Source organism: Meriones unguiculatus, chromosome 17 (genome assembly GCF_030254825.1).
Source record: "Meriones unguiculatus strain TT.TT164.6M chromosome 17, Bangor_MerUng_6.1, whole genome shotgun sequence".
Lineage (NCBI taxonomy): Eukaryota > Metazoa > Chordata > Mammalia > Rodentia > Muridae > Meriones > Meriones unguiculatus.
This window is the reverse complement of record NC_083364.1, coordinates 35971264-35985969: the sequence shown is the minus strand read 5'-3', so window position 1 is coordinate 35985969 and position 14706 is coordinate 35971264. Positions and strand designations below refer to the sequence as shown.

The 14706-nt window shown below is 38.2% G+C and overlaps 1 protein-coding gene across 1 annotated transcript in view; it reads right to left on the bottom strand.

Annotated features, from left to right (window-relative positions):
* The window catches only part of Ubxn7 (UBX domain protein 7), a 61775-nt gene that overhangs the window by 24521 nt on the left and 22548 nt on the right, over nt 1-14706 (bottom strand). Inside the window, exons 2-4 of the mRNA XM_021635349.2 lie at nt 14234-14381; nt 7831-7898; nt 1872-1937 (exon numbers count right to left, since the gene is read on the bottom strand). Coding sequence (XP_021491024.1) covers nt 1872-1937; nt 7831-7898; nt 14234-14381 — 282 coding nt within the window. The remainder of the gene's footprint in view (nt 1-1871; nt 1938-7830; nt 7899-14233; nt 14382-14706) is intronic.

Here is a 14706-nt window from a genome sequence, read left to right as displayed (position 1 = left end):
AAGTTTTAAAGACTCTTGTTAGAGGTCATGGACACTGCTGTCATCACATACTAGAAGAGCAGATTCTTTTGTTAACTTAAGCCTTCCCTTTCAGGCCTTCCCAAAGTTACAGGCCCTATCTATGCCCTGAACAGCGCATTGTAAGTTACAAAACTGGACACCATCCAAGCATTTCTCACATATTATCTAAAATAACCATCCTGGGCCAGATAGATGGCTCAGTAAGTCAGGGTACTTGCTGCAAACCTGATGGCCTGAATTCGGTTCCCAGGCCCCATATGGTAGGAAAGAACCAACTTTAGTAGGCTGCTCTCCAGTTAGAGGACACATGCACATCATGACCTCGACATCACCCCCAACAAACAAATAAAAATTGTCCTTTCTTTAGAACTCTTTAAAAGTATGAGGTCAAGATTATTCTGGCCTATTCCATAGAAAGATATGAAATGTTCTAACTAGTTTTACTTTAACTTGACAAGCTAGACCTAGAGTCACCAGAGAGGAAGGAACCACAATTGAGAAAATGATTCCGTAACACTAGGCTGCAGGCAAGCCTGTAGACTAGTGCTTCTCAACCTTCATAGCACTGTGACCCTTTAATTCAGATCCTCATATTGTGGTGAACCCCAACCATAAAACTATTTTCATTGTTACTTTATAACTGTAATTTTGCTACTGTTATGAATCAGAATTTAAATATCTAATATGTAGGATATCTGTGAAAGACTCCTGTGAAAGGAGGTTTCAACCCATAAGCTGAGAAACACTGCTGTAGAGTGTTTTCTTTGAAGGGGGAGGGCCCTGAGTTCTATGAGAAAGCACGCTGAATAAGCCATGAAGAGCAAGCCAGTAATCAGCATCCCTTCCATCTCTCCATGGTCTGTCTTTGCATCAGCTCCTGCCATGTTTCCTAACTTCCTTCAATCATGGACTATGACATGGACTATGATATGGAAGTGTAAGCCAAATACACTCTTTCCCCATCTCAACTTGCTTTTGGTCATGGTGGTTCACCATAGCAATAGTAATCTTAACTAGGACAATAGTGTATGTATATACATGGGTGTCATAGCAGACATGTGGAGTCAAAGTACAATTTACAGGTGTCCGTTCTTTTTACCATGTGGATCCCGGATGAACTCAGGCTTGGCAGTTTTAACAAACTCTTGGGGTAGTTTACCCAAAGGGTTTTGTTTTGTTTTGTTTTTAAGATTTATTTATTGTCTATACAACCTTCTGTCTGCATGTACACCTGCACGCCAGAAGAGGGCACAAGACCTCACTATAGATGGTTGTGAACTACCATGTGGTTGCTGGGAATTGAACTCAGGACCTCTTGAAGAGCAGCCAAGTGCTCTTAACCTCTGAGCCACCTCTCCAGCCCTTACCCAAACTCTTGATGTCTCTAATTTCACTTTGCTTGTTATTCGAGACAAGGTTTCTCTGTGCAGCTTTGGCTGTCCTGGACTCTTTGTAGACCAGGCTACACTCTAACTCAGAAATCTGTCTGCCTCTGCCTCCCTAAGTGCTGGGGTTAAAGGCATGGGCCACCACACCCGGCTTTTTAATTTTACTTAAAATAATAATAATAATTTATTTAATTTCATGCCCATTGGTGTGTGAGGGTGTCAGATCCCTTGGAACTGAAGTTACAGGCAGTTGTGAGCTGCCATGTCGATGCTGGAAATTGAACCCAGGTCCTTTGAAAGAACAAACAATGCTCTTAACTACTGAGCCATCTCTCCAGGACTCCTCACTTCACTTTTCAAACATGGTGAACTATCAAAATATTTAGGACTAATTCCAATCATCTTTTGCTTTTTTAACAAAAAGGAAGGAGTAAAGAGAGAGACTGATTCACAAATACTTACTAGTTTCAGTTTGAAAATCTCGAAAACCATCAAATATTGAACGTGCAGGCCTTCGTCTTTTAGGAGCTGTAGGAGAAAAACAGAAGTGATTAAAAAATTACAACATTAATTTTGAAAATTCTAAAGATATTCCTTATATAAGCATTCCTTTTTTTAAATTTTTTATGTGTACGAGTATTTTCCCTGCATGTGAGTTTATGTGGCCAGAAGAGGGTGTCAGATGTTCTGAAACTGGAGTTACAGATAGTTACAAGCTACCACATGGGTGCTGGGAATTGAACCCAGATCCCAGTCAGTGCTCTTAGCTGCTGAGCCATCGCTCCAGCCCCAATTTATTTTTAAATGCCTATATTCTTACATTTTGGCTGTGAGCCTAGCCTGTAACTGCTAAGCCTTCTTTCCAGCCCAGAACACCTATATTTTTAACAGTGCCATTCCAAGGAGAAAAAGAAAAGCTAGAGTGATAACTCAGCGGTTAAGAGCACTGGCTGTTCTTCCAGAGAACCCACATGGTAACTCACAACTGTCTGTAACTAAAGTTCCAGTGGATCCAAGCCCCTCACACAGACATATATACAGGTCAAACACCAATGCACATTAAAAAAAAAAAAAACCCAAATTAATGTATTCCAGGACAGCCAGAGCTACACAGAGAAACCCTGTCTCAGAAAAAATAAAAAATAAAAACTTTTTTAAAAAAGGAAAGAAAAGAAATATGCACACATACACAAATGCATATATATATATATATATATATATATTAACTTTTAAAAATTTTTAAGTTAAGGACTGGTGTGGTAGCAGCACCCTTGTAATCCCAAGACCTGGGACATGAGGATCACTTGAAGTTTCAGCTCAGCCTGAGCAACAAAGCAAGATTCACCTTTAATCCCAGCACTCAGGAGGTAGAGGCACAGGGCTCTCTGTTAGTTCAAGGCCAGCCTGGTCTATAGAGTGAGTCTGAGATAGCCAGGGCTACACAGAAAAACTCTGTCTCGAAAAACCAAAACTAAATAGCTCAGTGGGTAAAGCACATGCTCTGTCCTTAAACAAAACAAAAAGTCAAGTCTTTCACGTTATATACACTTAACGACTCAATCATCTTATAATACAAATATGAAAATTAGAACTAGGGAAGAGAGACCAGACCAAGATTAAAAATAGTTTAGTTTAAGGAACTAACCACACTCTGGCTTAACACAAGCAAGTGCTTTTCTTTTTCAAGGTAGTGTAGCCTGTGCAGCCCTAGCTGTCTTAGAAATGTGTGCCACCACTGCTCAGTTGTAAATTTTTTCCTTTGTAGAGGTCTCATTCTTGTCACACGCCTTTAATGCCATCACTTGGAAGGCAAAGGGAGGCAGATCTCTGTGACATCAAGATCTGCACAGTTCTTGGACAGCCAGAGCTATATGCAGTGAGACCCTGACTCAGAAGAGAAAATGCTATGCAGGTGTTCTATCTAACTACAGCTCTAGCCCTTAAATTAGTTCTAAACCCTAAGATTTAAGAATTCTGTCTTAGTGGATGCACATGTAGAATCATAAACACCATGAAATACACTGTGAATGTCTTTCTTCTTCTTTTCTTTTCTTTTTTTCCCCCCAGACAGGATTTCTCTGTATAACAGCCTTGGCTTCCTAGAACTCACTCTGTAGACCAGATTGGCTTTGAACTCACAGAGATCTGCCAGCCTCTGCTTCTTGGGATTGAAGGCTTATACCACCAATGCCCAGTTTACACCCTGCATTTCTGAAATGTCCCCTTTATTATATAACAGTTAGTAACAGAAAATATATAGGGCAAAAATCTTCTGCTACCCCTGCAGAGAGCCTATATTCAATCTGTAAATATGTTACATAAGACTTAGAATGCATTAATTAAAATGTTACCTTCCTTTAAAAAAAATGTTCTTTAACTTAAAAAAAAAAAAAAGGACCAAGTTACTCATATATATCAAAGAAAATGAAGATTTCTGTTGTTGTTGTTTTGTTTCTTAAGACAGGGTCTCTATATAGCCCTACCTGTCCTGGAATTGACTAAGTAGACTAGGCTGGCCACCAGATCAGCCTGCTTGAAATGCTGGTATTTAAAAGATCTACACCACCACCCATGGCCAACTGAAAATGGGGATTTTAAATAATTCTTTTGGTGTAACAGTTTAAATTGACTTAATTATCATAAGCCAGGCCAGCATGTAACCAAAGCTCCACAGTAATAACAATTAGAAAAAGGGAGTCCAAAAGTCTCTACCCCAGTCAAAGCAGCTTTCTCTACAACGATGCTTTTCATTCACTTAGAATAATTATTTCTATCTTAGAATCACTAAGTTAAAAGCAAAACAATTAAAAATATAAAATCAGGAGCTAATTACAGCAGTTAAAAGCAATGCTGCTTTTGTTCAGGTCCTAGCACCCACATGGGTCAGCTCACAAACTATCTCTAACTCTAGCTGCAATTTCCTTCTCTCTCACACACACACAAACACCACAAAACAAAAAAACTTTTAAATTAAAACAGAAAAAACCCAGAAACTTAGGGCGAGCATGCAGTCATGGATTTGGTCCCCCAAATCTCACAGACATGGGATGGTGACATGTGCTAGTAATTGTAGCAGAAATTTAAAGTCATCTTTGACTATATGAGTTCAAAGCCAACGTGGGCTGTTACATAAAGCCTGTCCCCCAAAGCCCCAAAACAAACTCCACTGTTTATATCATGTTTATGTGTCACACAAACACACCAATATTTATGTTAAAACATAATTATTATGCCAAGCATAGTGCCACATGCCTGGAATCTCAGTAGGATCAGAAGGTTGAAGGTCATAATAAACTACAAAGTTAACTTCAAGGCCAGACTGCATAAGACTGTCTCAAAAACGAAAGAATCACAGTTAGCTTCAGGAATAGAATCCTTTTAAGTGGTGAGCATTAAATTTTTAAATAGTTAAACTGAATTTTAAAAAATTTAAAACAAGGGCTTGGCTGTCAAGGGCACTGGCTATTCTCTCAGAGGTCCTGAGTTTAATTCCCAGCACCCACATGATGGATCATAAGCATCTATAATAAGAACTGGTGCCCCCTTCTGGTGTGCAGGCATAATGCACGCAGAATATGGTATAAATAATAACAATAATAACAAAACCCCAACAACAAAAGTAAAATCCAGCCCCACATGGAAATATAGTAGTAAAGAGAGCTATGATTAGATAATTTTAGATAAACATGTATATTCTTTGATATCACACCAAAATTCAACTCGTTGTGGTTCCTTAAAGATTTGGGCTAAGTAGGAATTGGAAGACTTGGTTCAACAATTAAGAATGTACTACTCTTCCCAAGGGTCTGAGTTCAGTTTCCAGCACTCACAACTACTTCTAACTCCAGCTCCAGGAGACCTCGTCCAGCCTCCTTGGACCAGCAAGTACACTTGTGCACACACACACACTTCTACATATAATGCTAGCTCCAGGAAAAATAACTACCTCCCCACTTTGTGCTGCTCAAGGATCTACCATTTTCTCTTCCAGCCTCCTTGGGTAACTGCACTCACATGTATATATCCACACACACCGGACACACTAATATTAAAAAAACAAGCAAAATTATTGAGCAGGGCGGTAGTGGTGCATGCCATTAATCCCAGCACTCAAGAGGCAGAGGCAGGCAGATCTGAGTTCCTGGACAGCCAGGGCCACACAGAGAAACTCAGTCCAGAAAACAAACAAGCAAGCAAATAAACAACACAAGAAAACCCTTTAAAATGGTTTGTGCAAGCCAACATCTAATCAGTTAGCTCTTTATACTATCTCAATAAAATTCATTGGCTCTGCCTGCTTTGAACTAAGGATACAGCAACTCTGTCCAAAAACTTTGAAGGAAATGCTTCTTCCTTTGATTTTGGAGTCATCCCAAAGGCCCTTGTGTTAATGGCTTAATCACCAACACAGTACTATCAAGAGGTCAGGAGCCTAACAGAGAAGCTTTGCTGGGGTTATGTCCTTGAAAGGGGTGTGAGACCCTGGTCTCTTTTATTTCCTTTTCTGTTTCCTGGCTGCCAAGAACTCAGTAACTTCTTACACCATATGCTTTCACTATGGTGTATACTGCCTCACCATAAGCAAATGGACCAACTGGAACTTCCAAAACCGAACTAAAATAGTACCTTCTTTTCAAGATAACTAACTCACATATCTTATTATTGTAACATGAAGCTGTCTAACACATTCCCACCTCTCAGTCTCCATAACCTGTAGGACAGGATGGGGTTTAGCAACAAAAGCAATTGCTGTGCAGACCTAAGGAGTTCGAGTCTGAAGCCCCAGATTCATTGAAGTAAAATGCCCACTTGGTATGGCAACCCACCTGTAACACCAGCGTGAAAGGTATATAAATTTCCCCAGAGATTAAAACACTCTACCCTGCAGGAACCTCCTTGAGCAGGAAGGTAACTCACAGTTTCAGGAAGTTCCTGAAACTGACCAGATTCATTAGACCCTTTCCTGCCAGAGTTAGCAATAAAAACTGCGCCACAAAGACCCTGAGACCAGACCAGCTGCCTGGAAGAAACAGAAACCAGTTGGTTTGTCTGTAAAGACGTTTAGATCAACTGCCACACTTGAAAAGGACACTGTCCAACATTTGAGCTGCCTGCAGACTGTGTAGTGTGTTACAGATTCTCAGCTTTGTGAGCTGTCACCCATGTTGGGTGGGCATTAGTGATTCAGCTGTCTTTGAGCTATTTCTGCTCCTTTAAGTAACCCCAATAAAGCTCCTGGTTCACCAAGTTGCAACTTGATGGTATCTGTACCTTGGTCTGTAATAGGTTCCCTATCTGTGGTAAGCAGACATGTGTGTTTTGTCTCCCCAGGAAAAGTTTTGTCACACAACAGAATGCGAAAATAGGGGATCCCAAGAGCAAGCTGGCTAGGGACACCAACTATGTCAGAGAATTCTGGGTTTGACTCAGAAACCCTGCTTCAATGAATAGGAAGAAGAGCAATTGAGGATGACCCCAACTTTGTGAGTTCAAGAGTAGCCTGGTCTACATAATAAGCCAAGGACACACAGTAAGACCCTGTCTCACTGTATGTAGAAATAAATAAGCAAATAAATAAATAAATTCTTTTCCTTATCTGAGCTTTTCTACAAAACTTAAAAAAGGTTTTTCATCATCGTGTTCAAACTATTTCTCTGTACCAGTATTCTCAATACAATATACATCTCACCATCTGTTTAATCTACCACAGAAGATTCCATCTTCTATTTTTTAAGCAGTACCTAAAAATATTTGTCTCATATAAGAAAGTAGGTAAACTACTACTGTTCTTTAAAGCTGATTAAATGCCCCATACTTTAGCATATTCTGAATTCACCCAAACTGATATCATTGTTGTTTTTTTTTTTTTTTTTTGCATGCAATAAGGACTATTTTTCTTCTTTGTCCAAAAACATTTGGAGAAATTAAAATGAGAAAAGGTATGGTATACAAAACAATAACGAGTTACCAGTCAAGTGTATACCCAGAAGAAAAAGACACAATATAAAATTAAGTTGTTTTTTTTTTAAATAATGACAATGGTTTCCATAGAGGCAGCAATTCAAGGGGGGCAGGCATAGTAGTGTCTATCTTTAATCCCAGAATTTAGAATGAAGAGAAGGCAGCCTGAGTTCCAGGCCCGCTGGGACTACCCAGTGACACCCTCCCCTAGGGGGAAAGAAAAACAGCAATTCTTTTTGGTACGTTTCCTCTTTTTTGGTCTTCTGTAATATATTGTCAATTGTTAATATACAATATTATTCTATAAAGGAATGTAGCTTACCAAGAGGGAACACAGAAGTTAAGGTAAGAACTGATTCTATAAACAAAGAAACAATCTCTGATAAAGTGCTCATGTTTTCATTTTATTAAAATGCTAAACAACTAAGCCAGGTAAAGTTGGGAAATAAAGTGAACTTACCACCAAACAAAGGTTCTGGCTCCACCAAAATTTCTTGCTTTTGAGGAATTGGAGCACGAACTTCTTCTCTATTAAAAAAAGAGAAAATACCAAAATGAAAATCTTTTTATGACACCTATTTTTCTTAATTATGAATGTATTCAAATTAGCAAGTAAAACAAACACATGATTTTTAGAAACTACAGTAATCGAGATAAAAAAAGCTGTAAAAGATCTACACAGAGATTAATTGGAATAAAATATCTATCACAGAAAGCTAAAATGGTTTACAAAGAATAAAGTTAAAAAAAAAAAAGATGTCTTTCTACCTCAGGTGTTTCCCCTCTCCCTCCCCAACTGTCTCTGAGTCAAAAGTCTGAAACTCACCAGAGAGCTACCTGCCTCTGCCCTCACATACTGGGATTAAAGCTTGTTCCCCACCACATCCAGGCCGTAGCTGTTGTTTTTGTTGTTGTTGTTTTGTTTTTGTAGTGTTTTTTTTTTATGCAATTTTTGCTCCTCCTCCCCTGGCCCCAGATAGAAGCTGAACTCAAGGTCTTTCACTTGTGTGGAAATTTGTCTATCACTGAGCTAAAGCCCCAATCTCTGACCCTTCCTAAATTAATTTTTTAAAGATTTTATTTTTAGTTTAATTATGTATGAGAGTATATGCATGAGTGCAGGGCCTTCAAAAGCCATAAGCAACAAATACCTCTGGAGTTGAAGTTACAGGCTCTTAACTGTAGAGGCATCTCTCTAGTGCCTAGCTTCCCTGAACTCTTAAAGATAATGAATTAAACAAAAACAAGAAACAAAAAACCTGGGCAGTGGTGGCAAATGTAGAAGCAGGTGGATCTTTACGAGTTTGAGGCCAACCTGGTCTACAGAGCAAGTTCCAGGACAGCCATGGCTACACTGAGAAATCCTGTCTCAAAAAACAAAAGACTTGGAAAATTTAGGCTTACTAGAATCAATATAATTACTGCTATACCACATAGTAAGACACAAGAATGTAGTAAGGAAGCTTCAACAAATAGGTAATAAATTTTATTCTATGAAAGAAGACGCTACCATGGATGCAAGCTTAAAAGTACTTATTCAACAGATCCTAGTATACAGAAAAAATATTCTATATAAAATATATAAACATAATAATGTATAATATATAATAAAATAAAAAGCCTTATTTTCCTTGTGATTTTCTTTTCTTTTTTAAAGATTTATTTATTATTTATACAGTATTCTGCCTGCATGCCAGCAGAGCGCACCAGACCTCATTGTAGGTGGTTGTGAGCCACCATGTGGTTGCTGGGAATTGAACTCTAGACCTTTGGAAGAACAGCCAGTGCTCTTAACCACTGAGCCACATCTCCCGCCTGTAATTTTATTTTCTATGTGTATGAATGTATGTCTTCATACCATGTTTATGCAGTGTCCTTGACAGCCTGGGGCTGGTAGGAATTTTTAGCTCTAGAAGAACACCTAGTGCTCCTAATGTTGAGTTATCTCCCTAGCCCCAGTAGTTACACATCTTTTAAAAGGTGATTCTGGGCAAGGGAGACGGCTCAGTGGGTAAAGATGCCTGCGGTCAAGTCTGATGACGAATTTGATTTCCAGTATGCACAAGGTAAAAGTGCACGGACTTCCAAAATCTGCCCTTTAACCTTCACATATGTGCCAGACATGTGCACATTCATACACATACACAAACAGTGATAAATGTAATAAAAATTTTAAATAAACTAGAATTTATTAAATTAAAATTAAAACCTATTCTCAGCAAGGGCTAGAGCTCCACAGTCGAACATATGCCTAATATCTGCAGGGTCCTGCATTTGGTCCCTAGCATTGAAAATAAAAAATATAAATAAAAACCAAAACTGAACCAAAAGCATTCTTTTCAAAGTTTACTTTCATAGAATCAATGTAATTAACTCACCAATAACTGAGTAAAAAAAAAAAAAAAAAATTATCTTGTAAACTCTCTTTTTTCTAGGAAGGTAAAACTGAAAGCATTTTGATAAACTTTAAAGTTATACCACAGCTGATGACTCAGTGATTAAGAGCACTGGCTGTTCTTCCAGGGGAGCCCTGGTTTGATTTCTAGCATGGATATGGTGGCTAATAACTGTGACTCCATTCCTAAGGGATCCATCAGCATATTCTGGCCTCCACGGCACCAGGCATGCACATAGTACATAGACATACATGTAGAGGGAAAACATCCATACACATAAAATAAATTAAAAATTTTGAAAATACAAATAAAAGGGATCTGGGCATGGTGGCACACATCTTTAGTTCCAGTACTTGGAATGGAGAGAGAGGTGGATATCTGTAAGTTTGAGGCCAGCTTGGTCTGCACTGTGAGTTCCAGGACAGCAAGAAATATGCAGAGACCCTTATCTTAAAAGACCAAAAACTAAAAAATAAATGGTACGTTACCTTTAAAATAAATTTAGTTAAAGCTGTAATCAAATATTAAAAGTGCTTAATATTCTTGGGCTTAATTATCATAGAGAACAGGAACTTGTAAGACTTCTAAGCATGTGGGCCAGCAAGATGACTCTGTGGGTAAAGGCACTTGGCCACCAAAGCCTGATCGCTAGAACGAGCATTTCTGAAGGAGAGAACTGACTCCCTCAAGTTGTCCTCTGACCTTCCTATAAGTAAGAAGGCAACCATGTACTCGAACACATACATGATAAGAAAAAATTATAAATATAAATATCAGTTTAAATTAGTTAAATTAGTCCTAATGATCATGTCTCCTGCCCACCACTCAGTTTTATTTTGTTTTTTCAATCCCATTTCTGAGCCAGGGCCTAACTAGGCTGGCTTCAAACCTCATAACTGAGCTGGGGTTGCACTGGGTCTGGCAATGCATGCCTTTAATCCCAACACCAAGGAGGCAAAGGCAGATGAATTTGAGGACAGCCTGGTGTTCATAATGAGACCCTGACTCAAAGAAGCAAAACAAAATAAAACAAAGGATGCTGGGAACACAAATATGTCATCAAATCTAACAAGGCCCTATTTTTGTTAATATCAAAGTTGGAATTCCAAGAAGTACTTTCTATTTAAAAAAACTATATTCATTTGCCAATAAACACTAACATTCTATAATTTAAAAAAAAAACACCCATCAGACAAATCTATAATAAGATAATAACTGAAAATTAATTCAAGATTATGTTACATATTCTTTCCTGCTTACTGTTATAAGTCTCATAACCCAGGCCAGGCTGGCTTCAAAGTTGAGATTCTCCTGTCTCATCCTTCCAAGTAGTGGGATCAAAGTCTCAGTTGCCATGTGCTAGGGTATTAGAAATATACCACCACACCCAGCTGTTCTTACTGAACATGGGTCACTGGTCATATGCAGAATTTCAATAACCTGAAGGAACAATGTATCTGCAGAAGGAAGTTCAGTAAATAATTAAAAAGAAACAAGCCCGTTGGTTTTGGTGACCCATGCCTATAGTATTAACTACATTTTTGTGTTATTTGGTTTGGGATATGTTTTGAGACAGGGTTTCTCTGTGAAACCCTGGCTATTCTTGATGGGCTTTGTAAATGAGGCTGTCCTCAAACTCACAGAGATCCACCTGCCTCTGCCTCCTGAGTGCTGGAAATAAAAGTGTCTGCCACCACTGCTAATTGCTTTGAAGGCTGAAGCAGGCAGTAACTTGAGCCCAAGAGTCCAGCCAGGGGCAACAAAGTAAGACGCCATTTCAAAGAGAGCAGAAGGTGAAAGGTAAGGAAGAACCCTTTAAGTACCTTTAAAAGATTTTATTTATTTATTTATTTATTTTGAGACAGGGTGTCATGTAACCCAAGCTGCCCTAAGAACTTGTGATATGCTTGTCTCCACCTCCCCAGTGTTAGGGTCACAGGTGTTCACTATCATACCAAGCTTTAAAAGACATCTTTTATAAAACCAAGTAAACCTTTTGTTAACTGCTATACTGCACTTCACAGGGTATATATAGAATTGCCTCAATTTAAGACAGGTTAGTCACTAAACTGCAATCCGATGAAATGTCTCAGTTAATAGTCTTGAGGGTGGAGAGATGACTAGTTAGGAGTTTGAGACTAGCTTAAACAAAGCAATGAGACACTACCTCAAAGAGGTAAAAATAAGATTAAAAAAAATGCTTTAGGGTTAGGATTTAACTCAATGACAGTACTTCCTCAGCAATGGTGAGGACTTGGGTTTCATCTCTTGAAACACACAAACACACACACAGATGTAAGTCATTAAAAAAAAAGCCAAACTCCTAGTCATGGTGGCACAGACCTTGATCCTAGGGCTGGGAGTCAGACACATGCAGATCTCTGATTTTGAGGCCAACAAGATCTACACAGTGAATTCTAGGCCAACCAGGAATATACAGTAAAGACCCTGTCTAAAAACAACAACTACTACTGTTTTAGGTACAATTAAATGTGCATACACACACATTCATATACATAGATATGTTTTGAATATATCCACACACATACATGTTTGCTTCCTTAAATTGACTATAAATATCTATTACTGAAGTTTCTATCAACTATATCCCTCTTCAGTATTATTTCTTTACTTATTTATTGGGATAAGGTAGCTGAAATATGGAAGGCAGACAATAATGACCCAAGAATTCACAGAGATACTTTTCTCTGCTTCCAGAATAAGGAACAGGTAAGTAACATCTCACTTGGCTCAATACTGATTTCCATTAAAGCTTTTGAGCCATGCTGGGAAATGAGAGTAGAGTTGAGACAAATGGTCAACAGAAAACAAAAAACAACAAGCAAAAACTTTGCAAGTATGATCGCTAAAGTTCACAACTCATGTAAAAACAATAATCTATTAATGTAAAACTAATTCAACAAAGGAACAATTATACTTGTATGTGACCTGGCTCTTAAATTATGTTTAATTTAATAAAAACAAACTCTGGCCCTTTGTCTGTTCTATTTAAAATGATTCCTCTTGTTTAATATTTCATAAATTATAAGAGTTACAAAGGACTAAGAGTGTTACAGTCTTATTTAAAGACTTTAAAATTAAGGATTTTTGGTTGGGTTTGTTTTTTCAAGATAGGGTCTCACTATGCAGACCAGGCTGGCCTGGAACTCAAACAGATCCTGCAGGCTTCTGCCTCCTGAGTGCTGGGACTAAAGGCATAAGCCATAAAGCCCTGGTCTTTTTAAAACGTTTTGTTGTTGTTAAAGCTAATGGCTTAGCCAGGGAATATGGACACACCTTGAATCCTAATACATAGAAAGTTCATTAATTTATAGCTGGCCTAAGCTACACAGCAATGGTCTCTCAAAAACAAAAACCACAATGGCCATGTGAGCACAGTGGCGTGTGCCTATCATAGTCCCAATAAGGTTCAAGTCTAATATTTGAACTAATACAAAGACTAATAAAATTTTGTTCAAGAATTAGGTATTTATTGCAAACTCTCACTAATCAAATATAAAGGGGCAGAAAACCAAATACAAACAGTTCTATATACAGTGGGGATGCCTTTAGTCATTAAGTAGCTAACTACCTGAAGATTTTTGCTCATACACAATTACAATTATTTATTTATTAGTGCTATATCTGTGGGGTTTTTTTGTTTGTTTGTTGTTGTTGTTTTTTTTAAAGACAGGGTTTCTCTGTGTAGCCTTGGCTGTCCTGGACTCACTTTGTAGACCGTGCTTGCCTCAAATTCACAGAGATCTGTCTAACTCTGCCTCTGTGAGTGCTGGGATTACAGGCTTGTGCCACCATGCCTGGCCTATATCTGCTTTTTAACTGCTGTACAGTTTAGGAAAAAAATGGCCATGCTCTAGTTTCCTCATAGGCAAAATAATAATGCCAATCTACAAAGTTCTTAAAAAAAAATCTGGTATATCCCAGTATGGCTTCACACTTGCTCTGTAGATGAGGATGATCCTGAACATCAATCAATCCTCCTGTCTCTACCTCCCAAGAGCTATGGTTACAAGTATGTGTCACCAAGTCTGGTTATTCAGTGTTGGGGCTTAAGTCCAGAAGTATTTGAATGCAAGGCAAATTAAACTACCAACTGAATCTAAATTCCCCGCCAACAAAATTATTTTTGTTGTACAGCTAGTAGCTGTGGAGCTCACAAACTCCAATCTCAAACCAATTATAATCAAGTAGTTGCACTATACACTCTGTGGCCCAACTGCCTCTAATATACACAGTACTTTTGAGGACAGAAGAGAAGATTAAGTAGATAATACAGTGATCTAGAGAACTTAAGATATATTAAATACAAAACTTTCCACATGGTATTTTTCAGAAGCTTTCAATCTTTAATGTTTTCAAAACTAGAAAAATGACCTAACTTTGATAAAAATGCAACTAGTTAATTTAGGCAAAGAGTAACCACTACAATAAATAATAAATTCATACTCTGTGTGTGGTCTGACAGTAGAGACACTTGCTGAACTGGTACTGGGCTCCTCAGCAATTCCTCCGCCATCCAAAAACATAGTGACCGCCATTTCCAGGTTGTTGTTACAAGCTTCAAGCATATGTTTTCCTACACTTTCACTTGCACCTGAAACAGCAAAGAATAGAAAAAAAAAAAGTTAATAATGACTTCTTACATTTAAGCTCACATGGAATTCCCAAGCAAATGAACAGTTCTTCCCCCTTTAAAATGACTTCTATGCATACATGTTTGTTTACATTTGTCCTACAGGCTGGCTGGTAAAAATACACAGAACTACAAAACAACACAATAGCACAGCAACAGTATATACTCTCCTGCAACCAAAACAAAGCTAAACACTTGGCATTTCTTTCTTTCTTTTTTTTTTTCTTTTAGCGTGATTTTTGTTTGTTTTGAGACAGGTCTTAACACTATAGCTCAGCCTAGTGTT